General features: G+C 40.4%; 1 protein-coding gene across 2 annotated transcripts in view; it reads left to right on the forward strand.

Annotated features, from left to right (window-relative positions):
• Nucleotides 1-820: 820 nt before the first annotated feature.
• Nucleotides 821-13,132, forward strand: part of ttll5 (tubulin tyrosine ligase-like family, member 5) — an 85,865-nt gene continuing 73,553 nt past the window's right edge. Inside the window, exons 1-11 of one of the 2 annotated variants that reach the window (XM_084044476.1) lie at nucleotides 821-923; nucleotides 1,934-2,073; nucleotides 4,385-4,491; nucleotides 4,643-4,725; nucleotides 5,850-5,956; nucleotides 6,455-6,585; nucleotides 8,104-8,186; nucleotides 10,349-10,418; nucleotides 10,623-10,707; nucleotides 12,370-12,471; nucleotides 12,795-12,886. In XM_084044476.1, the coding sequence (XP_083900602.1) occupies nucleotides 2,012-2,073; nucleotides 4,385-4,491; nucleotides 4,643-4,725; nucleotides 5,850-5,956; nucleotides 6,455-6,585; nucleotides 8,104-8,186; nucleotides 10,349-10,418; nucleotides 10,623-10,707; nucleotides 12,370-12,471; nucleotides 12,795-12,886 (922 nt within the window). In that variant the 5' untranslated portion in view covers nucleotides 821-923; nucleotides 1,934-2,011. Of the gene's footprint in view, nucleotides 924-1,933; nucleotides 2,074-4,384; nucleotides 4,492-4,642; nucleotides 4,726-5,849; nucleotides 5,957-6,454; nucleotides 6,586-8,103; nucleotides 8,187-9,002; nucleotides 9,084-10,348; nucleotides 10,419-10,622; nucleotides 10,708-12,369; nucleotides 12,472-12,794; nucleotides 12,887-13,132 lie in introns of those variants that run through there. The other variant, XM_084044477.1, reaches the window with a different exon arrangement.

Consider the following 13,132-nt stretch of genomic DNA (forward strand, 5'->3'; position numbering starts at 1 on the left):
TTATTTTATTTTACAGCAACAACAACAACAACAACAACCACCACCACTCCAACTCCTCTCTCTCTCTCTCTCTCTCTCTCTCTCTCTCTCTCTCTCTCTCTCTCTCTCTCTCTCTCTCTCTCTCTCTCTCGTTGTTTCTGTTGTTGCCAACAAGGTAAACAACATTTAATAGTTAATGACTAGTTAGTAAAATAAATCAAATGTATAATCTGATAAGCCAACCAGGCAAATATTATATAGATAAATATCAATGACGAGTGGGTAAAATGTGACAAGTAAAAAGCTGGACACATCAGGTAGTGTTTAAGGTGTGCATTGCGCATGCTCCTATCTGTTGCTACTCAGTTGTTGTAGTTACCAGGAACGTTAAGCAGGATGGCAGTATTGCCATGTCCGCTTATTATAAGCGACTTTGGGCTTCTGTTTCTGTCAAGTTGCTTGTGTATATTGGTAGTTAATTGCGGGTTGCGATTTCTTGGGCTTGTTTCTAAAGTGTACTTGCTTATTTAGGCTTGTTATTATTTAAACCAGTGGTTCTCAAATATTTTCATGAAAAGGGTTTGTGCTAGCCCTAGAATGTTAAATGTATGTAAGATCACAGACATTCTAGGGCTAGGTTTGTGCCAGCTAGGAACATTTGTGTTGTTAGAATGATAAATAAAAATCGAAATATTCCACATTTTATTGCAAGAGTTTTTGAGCTTGTAGATTGGCTATTTTCAAATAGCCAATGTACGTATGTATAAATGCTCATCGTGTGGCTTCTTTTGGGCTTGTTTCCCTAGACCTGGTTGCTTATGTCTCGCAAAACCTGGCAACACAGGATGGTGCTCATCAACAACTAAGCCCGCCGTGATGTGAGTGATGCTAGCAAGCTTGCACGCTCAAAGACTAGATGCACGTTTATGTTGGCGTGTTTTTAGGTATGTTGGTTATTACTTCATTGACCGTTATAGCATACAAGGTGGTATTCACCTATAGCTAGCTAGTAGCTACCTCTGTGTTCTTATTATAGCTAACGTTATATATATGGCTAGTTGTTAGCGTTACCTTCAGTCTGGGATCAGTGTTGCCATGTCCGCTTATTAAAGGCGACTTTGGGCTTCTTTTTCTCTAAAGTTGCTTGTAAATACTGGTAGTTGTGGGTTTAGCCGCAAGCAACTCAAAATTCTATTTGTAATTTCTTGAATCTCGAGTTGCAACACCAACCATTGACAGCCCATACATCCAAACAGGAAAGTCCTGTCTGATTGTATCAAAACGTCGTTAAACTCACCAACATTGCATCTGTACGGAAAGCTTGAATCTGCAAAGTGTTTTTTTCCATAAAAGTCCACCGCGTTGACATATTATGAGCTACTTTCTGGCAATAATTCCATGCAGGTGATTATTTTTCGAAGTGGAGTTTGGAACTGTCTGGAAGCACTCGTTTTCCATAAGTAAACGTCCTGCTGCCGCCTGCATTATGTGCAACACTTAAAACAATAAATAAGGCGATGCGTTGTGAGCGTGTAGATCGGCTTTATGTTTAAAGGGCGAAGGGCTCCCTTCTTTTGGGCTTGTTTTCATAGACCACGTTGCTTGTTTCTCTCACAACACCTGGCAACACTGGTTACCTTCAGTCTGGGCTTCATCAGTTCTCCTCAGCCCAATGGCACTGCATGTTGGTCGAGCAATTATTTACCATAGCAACTGTGTCATCATCTATGCTACCGAGTATTGCAAGATTGCTGCTACACACCTGTGCTAACATAAGGTTGTCACTCAGTGTCCAGTCTCTCCACACAACCATTTTTGAAGGCACTGAAAGTATATAATCTCCAATAGTTGGCTAACGTTGTTAGCTTAACGTTAGCTAATCAGTAGCTTGGATTTCTGTTAAGTGATGATCAGTGCTTATTTTACTGGTGGTGGGTGACTTGTCTGTCTGTAGGTTGGAGATGCCGTGGTGGTAAGAACCACAGGCACCCAGAACATTTCACCAGGCATTGCTTCACCTGCCGCCGTGGAAATGCCAGCTGTGATCCGGGATAAAGAGGATTCCTCTGAGTCCTCACAGGAGGACGAGCAGGAGTAAGTGGATATATACTAATTAAAAGTTCAGAATATGTCAGATTGCCTTTCTGTCTGTCTGTCTGTTTGTCTGCCTGTCTCTGCTTTATTCTTTATTATGCATACATTGATCTCCTCATTGTATTTTTAATGTACACACTGTTGAAGTGCAATGATTTCACTGCCTGCAATATTGCAACAGCTCTACAGTAGTACAGTGTTTGTATGTAACTATATAGTATACACCTTGAGCCTGAACCCCCCTGCCTGCCTGTCTGTCTGTCTGTCTGTCTTTCTAATATGGTGTTTGTCTATAGATTTGTCTAATAATGGAGAAAAAATAATGACAACTCATATGTGACTGTGTGAGAGTGTCTATCCAGTTTAACTTTGGACATAGTTTATCATAGATAGAATTCCAATAACCCATTTGTCTTGACGTGATAACAAACACCAAAATTAAGTTGTTATAGTGTTTTGTTAAGAAAATAATAGCTTGTAATTTCTCCTGTTTGGGCTGCTGTAATAAGCCTCTCTGTGAGCATTCTCCTTTTGGATGCACACGTGCTGCCCACAATCCCTACGGCTTGTAGAGTTAGCCGTCTGATTTGATCTTAGCAGGACACTTTAGTGTCCATGTCTAATGGGTTCCTAGCTTAGTACTGATCCCTCCTGGCATGTACACAGTTAAATCCTGAGTGTTAATTTAACTCAGAGAGTGTACAGATGGAACCCAAAGGACCCTGTTTCATCTGTACACTCTGAGTTACAAAGGGATTAATTAACACTGAGGATTTTTACTGTATATTCTAGGGTTCCTCTGTCTTTAAATAGAACATTCATTACTCTGGTACCAGTATGAACATCATGTTGTTGAGCAAAGCATTTACACATTTGCTTTTACCAAGTCTCTTGTACAGTAAATGTACATTTTCATAAATGTTGCTACGGATCATGTGTAATGTAATCTATGTTATAGGGGATGTCCTAACCTCATCTTAATTATTGATGCCAAGATGCAGTTAGAGTGAACTTCTTGAGTAACTCTTATTTTGCATAATTGATAAAAGAAGTTGGAAACCTAATAGCTAAAGCCAACGACATTTCTTTGCAGCTCATTGTAACACCCACCAGTCTTTGTCATATTATTTCTGCCACCAGCGTCCCTATTCTGGGCATGTTATAATAGGCGAATATTCAGCAAAAAACACAGTGGGTGAACATTCAGCAGAAATAGCAAATCTACAAGCTCACAATGTTGCATTGTAGATTGGCTATTGTTGACAAAGAGAGTAGAGGGAATAAAGGAGGAGGCCATGGTAGAGCCCTGGGGGATACCGGTCAGCAAAGTACAGTATCTATATAGGGTTTAAGTGGTTAAATAGCCAGGATTGCTTAATATTGGCAATGGTTCAACTTCAGCCTGGTTAATACTGACTGGTTGGCTGCCTGAGCGGCAGTACAACTATCTTATCAACCCTCCCCCTGCCTGAGTCTCTTGAGCAGAGCATCAGAAACAGATATTAATATGTATCCTAAATGTGTATTTATACTCCAATAACAGATATACAAGCTAACAATGCATCGCGACACGTTATAGCTTGTAGATCAGTTGTTTTCTTTAACATTTATCCTCTTCTGTGTGAACATGTTTCTAATGGAGCATCACATTGACTTAACAGTACTTGTTGTCAGCCAGTCTGAGCCCTTCTGTTGTTCGCTGACTTGAGATCTGTGCTATCAAAATACCTTTCTCAATGGCGTGTAGCACAGATATCACCGCAGACCGCAGACAGAAGCCTTATTGTCTGGCATACCTGGATATTTGAGCTAGGAGCAACAATTGTTTACATGCCTCCCTGCCTTGCCCCATCTTATCAAGGACGGTCACGACTGATAGAGTTTGACTCTGACTCCTTCAACATGCTATCTTATCTGTCTCTTTTTTTAGCCCCTGATAGGCAGTCAGAGTCTGGCACTATCAGATATTCTCAGTGCAATGTTACCAGGGTGTTTGTTAATATAGTAGCTGGGGCTTTTTATTGCCCAGCACGCCCTGAACCCTGTGTGTGGTTCTGTCTCTATCTGCTTATATAAAGTCAACATCATGTCAGGATGCATTCCACCAGGGTTAGGTAAGCTGCCCATATCCGCTAGCCAGCATCATCCAGGACTGTAAACTCAACATGGCATGAAGGGAAATAAATCCCCAGACTGTATTTGTTTTTGACAACATCATTCAGTTGTCATCTTTTTTTATGGGATGCACATATGTCTTACTACATCTTACTAATGTATTATATCTGGCTTCATTTGATTCTGTGCCTTCCAGAGACCACCCTTGCATTGCCTGGAGTGGTCTTAGCAGGAAGATCCCAGTCCTGGTGTTCTGCCCTGAAGCGATCGTCTCTAGAGATTTGAACATCTGCTCCATTGGAGGTACATTATTACCATGCATTGAGGTTACAGCAGGAACATGGTGAAAGATGATAAAACAAGCTGTTGCAGCCTATTATCTTTTGGGTGCTAGGAATGTTTTAATGTCTGAGCATATTGAAGTACATTAAAGATTGTTTTCCATTTGTTAAAGAGAGATACAACATGGCCTTCAAGATCGTTCGCACAGAGAGCCGCCTGGTACGAGGAATACTGACCAATCATGGATTCCATGAGGTAAAGTTCTTGGGCGTCCAATGTCAAAGTGGTGACGTACGCAACAATGTCATGTTTCATGTGTGACGTCGTACACCGCTGTACAACAAAGTATACATTATGCATAACCCTAACATGATGCATTCTATTCCAGATGATGCATTCTATTCCAGAAGCACAATGCTATATTTACGTACAGTAATGTAAATATAGCATTGTACACAGTAAAATCCTCTGTGTGTTTTTTAACAATAAGGGATGGGTCCATGTCTGTCTAATCCACTGGGATTTTACACTGTAGGATAAGGGATTGAAAATCTGTAATTTTTAGCCTTCACTTATATACTGTCTTAGTCTAATGCCTGATTTATACTTGTTCGTGCACCAAAAATAACTGTTCTACAAGCTCCCAACGTGTCGCATTGCTTGTAGATCGTCTATTTTCGGTGTGCGACACTGGTGCGCAACTAAGTATAAATCAGGCTTTAGTCGAAGCCTGGGAATGTGCCCACAATGGAAATAAAAAAGTATCGGCCCTCAGGGGAGCATACTCCTCATTATCACTCCTTTCAAACAGTTACCATTAATTCTCTTTTTATTTCTCTTCGATGCTTCTGGACTCCCACTAAACCGTCATCAAAGGCAGACGAGTGTCTGCCACAGCATCATATAGAGCCAGAGTTTAATAACCCTCTATTGCAAACATATGGCTTTCTCCTAGACAAGTTAGTGAAAAAGCCATGCCAAACTTGCCTCCCCACCAATGGCTGGAATAAAACAAAGCAAAACAGAAAACACATCAAGTAAAATGGTGATGAAAATAGCTGGTGAGCGGGCTTTTGCTTTGAGGTGATTTGAAGAGAGTAGGCTATATTTCACCAGATTAGTGGCTGAGTATCTGATCTGCTTCTTAGATCCATGCTAACCGACCAGTCACATGTGATGGACATCAGAATATAATACTGCTGTTGGTGACTGGAAACTGTGCAGAGCTCGCACAGTATTAGCATCAACTATTATACTTGGTGTTGCTCTGAAATATATAGTATATACATTTTGGTAATTTGTCCTGTGTGCAGTGAATCTAAATTTGTTGACAAAGCCTCTGAATATTCTCTTGACCAGAATGTTTCTGTTTGTTTCAGGTTCATCCAAATAGTAATGACTTTAACCTCATGTGGACGGGGTCACACCTCAAGCCTTATCTCCTGCGCAGCCTTCAAGACTTCCAGAAGGTCAACCACTTTCCCAGGTGCAGGGCACATCTTCAGTTGTATCTGTTGAAGCAGACAATATTGTATTGGAAGGAACATTCAGAGTACACATGGAAACACAAAAGAGGAATGATTGTCCCTGCATTCCTTTTTTCCCCACCTAACCAAGCACCAATTGCCAATGAAAAAAAAGAAGGGTAAATTACAATTAAATAGATAAGTCATACATATTAAATGTCCCCACACCTCTGAACTGACATCCACAGGAGATGCATTGAGCATTCAGTCATCTTATACTGCTGCTGAGCCATTCTAAGACCTTCAGATCAGTCAATGTGTTTGTTGGCTTCCACTGCAAAGTGCATTTAGTTTGGACCCGTGCCTCTTTAAAACATGAAATGAATCATAATGTCACGGAGAAGGGAGTCTTATTGCCACTGTGTTTGCACTGCACTTTACTTTTCTCTCAGCAAGCACACTGTACAGAGCTTGAACATTTTTTAACTCACAGGTCAGCGGCCGTGTTTGTTTTCCAGGTCATATGAACTGACGCGCAAAGATCGCCTGTACAAAAACATCCAGCGAATGCAGCAGGCTCACGGCTTTAAAAACTTCCACATTGTTCCCCAGACCTTTGTGCTTCCGTCTGAGTACCAGGACTTCTGCAGTAAGCTTCCCTCAAAAACCTTGCACCTGAGCCAGGGTTCCCACTCTCCTAGAAAACCTGGAAAAGGCATGGCATTTTAAAATCTAATTTTCCAGGCCTGGATGAGTTATGTAAAATAATCAAAGGAGAAAAGTTTTGGAAAAGTAGTGAAATTTTGTTGGAGCCTCGCTGGATCCCTTGTCGACCAGGGATGGGTCACCCACAGGTCTCTTGCGTAAGAGATTATTTATTTCAATTATACTTTACCTGTGTAGTTAAAGAAAATGAAAGTAAAAATATACAGGGAGGCGACTGGCTACATCCCTGCTGGGTGGGTTTGGTTGAAGGGGTTCATGACCCCTTGTAATATATGTGGCATGAGTTCATCGCTGTCAGGCAGAAACCTTGTATCTCCATATTTCATCTTTTTCGTGTGACTGTCACGCAAAAATAGGCCATCTACAAAAGTTCACACAATGAATTGTGAGCATGTCTGTTATTGTTGCTATTTTTTTTTTTATCTTTCGCCAATAATGATATAGCCAAAATGGGGACACCAGGTGGACGTTGTTAAGTCTGTCTGTGGGTTTTATGAATATTTATCCAATAAAAAGTATTAACAAGACTTAAACAAGAATAAATAAAAACTACATTGGATCCATTAGAACACAGGTTATTTCTTCCTGAAAAGTAATTGTCATGACATAAAGGGCTTTCCACCCGACAGCGACAGGCATGTCAATCTGATCATGTGTCATAGAGTTTTTGAAAATGTTTGGAACTTTGAGTCTAAAAGACCCAGTAGCTACACCCAACTAGAACAAAGCAGTTTGCATTACCATCCTTAGAGGCAGAATTAGTGCCAGAATAAAGGGGTGATGGTATATATTATATATTGGTGTATATTCACTGAAGGAATAACACATATTGTAAACAGCTTAAGCTTTAAAATGAAATAAAATGCCATCAATAAAAAGCTACAAAGTGCCTTTTGGCCCAAGGGTAGCGCAGGAGGAAAGGCCACCTTGCCACCACAATGAGTAGGGTTCACCTTGCAATCTGCCTTTTTTATTATGAGAAATCATGTATGCAAACTAAGATTAATTCCCTGGGGAGCATGAAGGTGCACAGCAAATTCCAGGGCAATCCAGCCTGTAGATTTTTAGATATCTTGTTTGGCACTCAAGTGTTGGACAGCCGACCGACCGTCCTTTGACATAGGCGTGGCAATATATTTATATCGATATGATATATTGATATGATACCAGATATAGTTTCAACTTTAAATGTTTTAAAAAATAGCAAACATTTTCAATCTACAAGCTCACAATGCGTTGAGTTTGTAGATCTGCTATTTTTGCCATGAACCCCCACATGATATCATCACAATTATGATATTTGATTTTGTCCATATCGCCCGCCCAGCCCTAGAGTTGGTCATGGAGAGTGGGAGTGGGAACCCTACAGAGCTTGTTATACAATACACTCACCCTTATTGCTCATTCTGAACTGTATACTCATAATTTTCCTCCTGCCCAGGTTGTTTCGTTAAGGACAAGGGCCCTTGGATCATTAAACCAGTGGCGTCTTCAAGAGGAAGGGGGATCTACCTGGTCAGCAACGTAAGACCACTATCGTTCCCTGACACAGCTCATAGAAATCGCATAGACATCTTTTGTCTTCAAGTTCTTGACGGACGTTTCGATGGTAGCGTAGTCGCCTCGAGAAAACGCTATGTGGAATGATGCAGCTGCTCAACCAGATGTTACACAGTAAAATCCATTTGTAACTCTGAGTTAAAGGGGATTTAATTATGTTTTTTGTTACATGGTACATTCCTACAGTAATAGTTGCTGTAGAGGGAGTGTTCAGTAACAGGGGTCTCCCCATTTCTCCAGCTTTTTAGTAAACTGAAAATACATTTTCAGGTCCAGATACCATTTTCATCCAATCAGGTGAGAATCAGGCGAGATAAATCATACAGGCTACAAGTAAAATTAGAAGTGATCAGGGTTTGGAACTGTATACAATTCAAGCTGATAAATTATCTCTCTCCTGATTGGATTTATTTTTTATCCCGACCTGAAATGTTAGTTTATGTTTACTAAAGAGCTGGATTGGGAGACCCCTGTTACTGAACAAACACTATAGCAATAATTATCTGAATATTGAGCTGTAAAGTAAAAAAAGAGAACATATCACGTACACCACCTTTAACACTGAGGATTTTTACAGTATACTAGTGTTGTTGATAGAGTCCTCTTTGGTGTGTGTCATAGCCATTAATAAGCTTTGTTGAGTAAATCACACACTTCAAGGCATGGACTCTTGGAGGAGGTCCACAAGGTTCTCTCTCTTGGACAACGTATACACGTTTTTTCTTCTTTTCTTCTTTTCTTCTTCTCAGGCATTTTTATGAAACAGTGGAAAGAATGTCAGGGTGATATTTGGAAAAGAAGGTCGTTCAAGTCTTTTTTTTTCAGGGTTTGGGTTTTCTCTGAACTGTAGCCAGCCCTGAGGTTAGTTGCTCCTCCCTGCCTCGCTCTCAGCTTCAGCACCTGCAACACATTTTAACCTCATAAATGACCTAGCTCCTACCACCGGATTGGATTTTCATAGAGTGCTGTTGAGGATCGGCCTACTATGACCAATGCCATTGTAGATTTCAACATCCCTTGATCTGATTTTTCCTTTGATTTTTTTTTTATTTGATTTTATAGACTGGCAAACATAGTCATAGCCATCTGTTGATAACTTGTGCAGAGGTGGAAAGTAACTAAGTACATCTACTCAAGTGCTGTACTGTTATTACTGGTATTTCCATTTTCTGCTGCTTTATACTTCTTGATAGCTTTAGTTACTTAGCAGATTGACATAAACAATATAAAATGAATAAATTAGGATGTATTATTATTATAGATTGAGACAAAACAAGGCTACTGTATATTGATCCAGGTGCTCACAAGCTGCCCAGCAGTATTGAAAGTAGTTAAAATAAGCCTCTCCTTCCCAACTGCGGTATTAAAGCGGCACTATATAACCTTTTTTAATGAATAAAATAGTGTAGCTTTAAGTACACATTAATGCATCAATAATTATAATACAATAATGTGTAGTATTATTATGCGTAATAAGTGCTTCTACTTTTGGTTCTTTTTGTGCAAAATTACACTTTGGTAGAGGTTTCGGTTGTTTAGTTGTAACTCCAAATATTGGTGAGATATCTTCAATAATTATTCTGTTGATAAAAAAATGGTAATCCAAAATAAACTCCCTATTGACTTGAAACAGGTTTCAAAGTCACTCTTTTGTGTATTATTTAACTTCCTGTTGTTTTTTCTATTTTGAATTAGGAAAAGAGCAGAATCCTCTTTGTTTGTCTTAGGTGCTATAAAGTGACTTTGAGACCTTTTTCACCGTGCATTGTAAGTCAACGAGGAGCCTCTTTTATACATTTCTAATCAACGGAGCAACAATTGAAGATATATCACCAATATTTGGAGTTACAGCCTGGCAACTATACAACCCAAGCCTAAGTTTATTTTGATCCTAATACTTTTGTGCTTTTGCTTAGGTCAAATTATGAATGTAACACAGAATATCTGCACTGTGTTATTTCAACTTTTACTTAACTAAAAGATCTGGGAACATCTTCCACTGCTGATCTTGAGCACTGTTCAATTTCTGTTGGTTGAAAGTTACTCAGCTGTCAATGAGCAATTTAAAAGTGGATGCAGTCATGTTTATCTGCATGGTGTATGATATTACCATGTTTCATCCACAGCCAAACCAGATTTCCATGGATGAAAACATCTTGGTATCTCGCTACATTAGCAACCCTCTGCTGATAGACGGTGAGCTCTTCTTCCAGTTGTCCCACTGTATTAACCACACGAACTCTAGCGTCCCTATTCTGGGCATGCCTTAATATGCAAACATTGGCAAAAAAGTGCGACCATTCGGTGAAATCGCAGATCTGCACGCTTACAGCGCGTCGCGTTACATCTGCACATGATCCTGTCATTTTATTTGACTAATGTTTGTTTGTTTGTTTTCAGACTTTAAATTTGACGTGCGGTTATACGTGCTGGTGACATCATACGATCCCCTCCTTATTTATGTGTACGAAGAAGGCCTGGCCAGGTAAGCTGACAGATATGTGTCATGTAAATAATGTTGCTGTTTGGGCATAGAGATTATGCAATAAGTGAGAAAATCATTTGTACACATGATGCAGTGACCAGTAGAGGGCAGCCTCAACTTTACAGACTTAGGACTGGGGATGGGGGGGAGGGGGAGGGGTGTAATTCTAAACAGAGCTCTCCATTGTCTCAACAGTACATCAGGCTAATCAAACACTGTTAGATATGACATAGAACATTTTATTTTATTTATCTAATCATCTTCCCTTTTATGATCTGGGTTACCCCTGGCCGACTGACTAGAAGGCTGTTACTTCATGGTCTGTGAACCCTGACTGATTGGTTTGATTAATATGCTCTTACTTTGGCACATGTATGTTTGTATATGGTAAACTGACACTGTAAACCTGTACACAACACCTATCATCCACAAGGGTATTTGCATTTACCAAGTTATTAGTTATTATTATTTTTTTGTCTTGGTTATGTTATTTTATTTGTATTTGTATTTATTTTCTACTTGTGTTTCCTTTACCTAGCCTTTGTCATAATTCAATGTTTGTCTGGTTGACAGTATGGACATAGTCCTCTGGGGTGGGGGGGTTATGGGGAGAAAAAAGAAGAGAACGGGGGGTATGGGAAAAAAATTGAAATAAAACTTGAGCTCTCCAGAGCCCATATGAGCAAGATGCTTAACCACTTAAACCATATATACTTAGTTGACTGCCTGGGGTCCCCCATGGCACTATACTTAGTCCACTCCTTGGTCCTCTACACAAATCTCTTCGCCGAAAATAGCCGATCTACAAGGTCACAATGCGACGCGTTGTGGGCTTGAAGATCGGCTCATCTGATAGGCTATTGGGCCGAATGTTCTCCTATCGCCGAATGTTCTCCTATTATAATATGTCCAGAATAGGGACGTTAGGGTTTAAATGCAAGGGTAGGGGACGCTGGGGCTGGGTGATGGACAGAACGACTGGATGAGGACCGGCGAAGGTAAGTTCCATGCTGCTGCGCGGAGCGACACTGACTCCCTTCCGTTTGCTGCACTTGATTATGAGCTGTGAGTTATAAGTCCTGGCCAAAATTCCGAATCCCACTTTTATCTCCTGACATTCCACTCGGTTTGATGGTATTCAGGTACGAGCCGTGTTGCCAAGGAATTCTCATTGTTGCACATGTGGCGCCCACTCCTTCCCAGACGCAGAGGAGGGGAAGAAGAATTGAATCTTTGCAATTATAAGCCTTCAACCTGGCGTCCCTATTTTGAGCAAGTCATTATACAGTAGGTGAAAATGTAGAATTCCTTTTCAAAACGTTTAAAAAATGCTCAGACATTTTCAAAAATGGCAGATCTATAGGCTCACAATGCAAAGGAATTCCATAAAATATAAAGGGAAAAAAAAAATATATATATATTTTTCAACAATAAAAAAAATGCCAAAAATATATTTCTTATTCAAAAATAGCAAACATAGTCAATCTAAAGCTCACAACGCATTGCGACGTGATGCGTTGTGAGCTTGTAGATCGGCTATTAGGTGGTTAAAGTGTCCCATCGCTCAGTCAGGAGTCGGCCATGTGAATGAAGTCATTATGCCATGATGAGTGACCGTTTGATTCTTAGTCCAAATAAGCAACACGTTGCCCTGCCCCACAGGTTCGCTACAGTCAAGTATGACCGGGCTTCAAAGAACATCAGGAACCAGTTCATGCATCTCACCAACTACAGCGTGAACAAGAAGAGCAGTGACTACGTCAGGTAACGTCATATCTAATCTACAGTACTATATATCTGCTGTTCATTTTAACCACTTAAATTCTCGATACTTAGTTGTCCGGGGTCAGCTCCGTACTTGGTCCGCTCTTTTTCCCCCCTCTACATCAAATCTCCCGCCAGAATAGGGATGCTATAGGGTTCAAGAGGTTCATTTTAAACGGGTGCTAATTAATTGGAACGCAGATCGAGTCATCTGTCAGTTGTTACATGGTCATTATGGGGGGGTGGGGGCAGGGGGCTTTCTCTCGTTTTTGGAAAAAGCCCAAGCCACTGAGGTTCTCTCTCTGTCTTTTGTTCCTTGTCAGTTGCGATGACCCCGAAGTGGAGGATTATGGGAACAAATGGAGCATGAGTGCGATGCTGAGGTATTTGAAGCAGGAGGGGAGAGACACCACATGTGAGTCGAGTTCTCATTCTCTCTCATTCTCATCCTTTAGCAAACGTTTTCCAAACGTTTTAACTGCAGCATCCACGCAAAGATTTCCAAAAATAATGGTCGTGCGGTTCGCAGCGGCACTTAACTGCAGCATCCACGCAAAGATTTCCAAAAATAATGGTTGTGCGGGTCGCATCGGCACTTAATTTCACCATCCCTTGACATAAGATTCAAAGAAAAAGAAGAATAAATCATTATGAGAGGGAA

The sequence above is a fragment of the Gymnoscopelus microlampas genome (genome assembly GCF_963454915.1).
Source record: "Gymnoscopelus microlampas genome assembly, chromosome: 20".
NCBI lineage: Eukaryota > Metazoa > Chordata > Actinopteri > Myctophiformes > Myctophidae > Gymnoscopelus > Gymnoscopelus microlampas.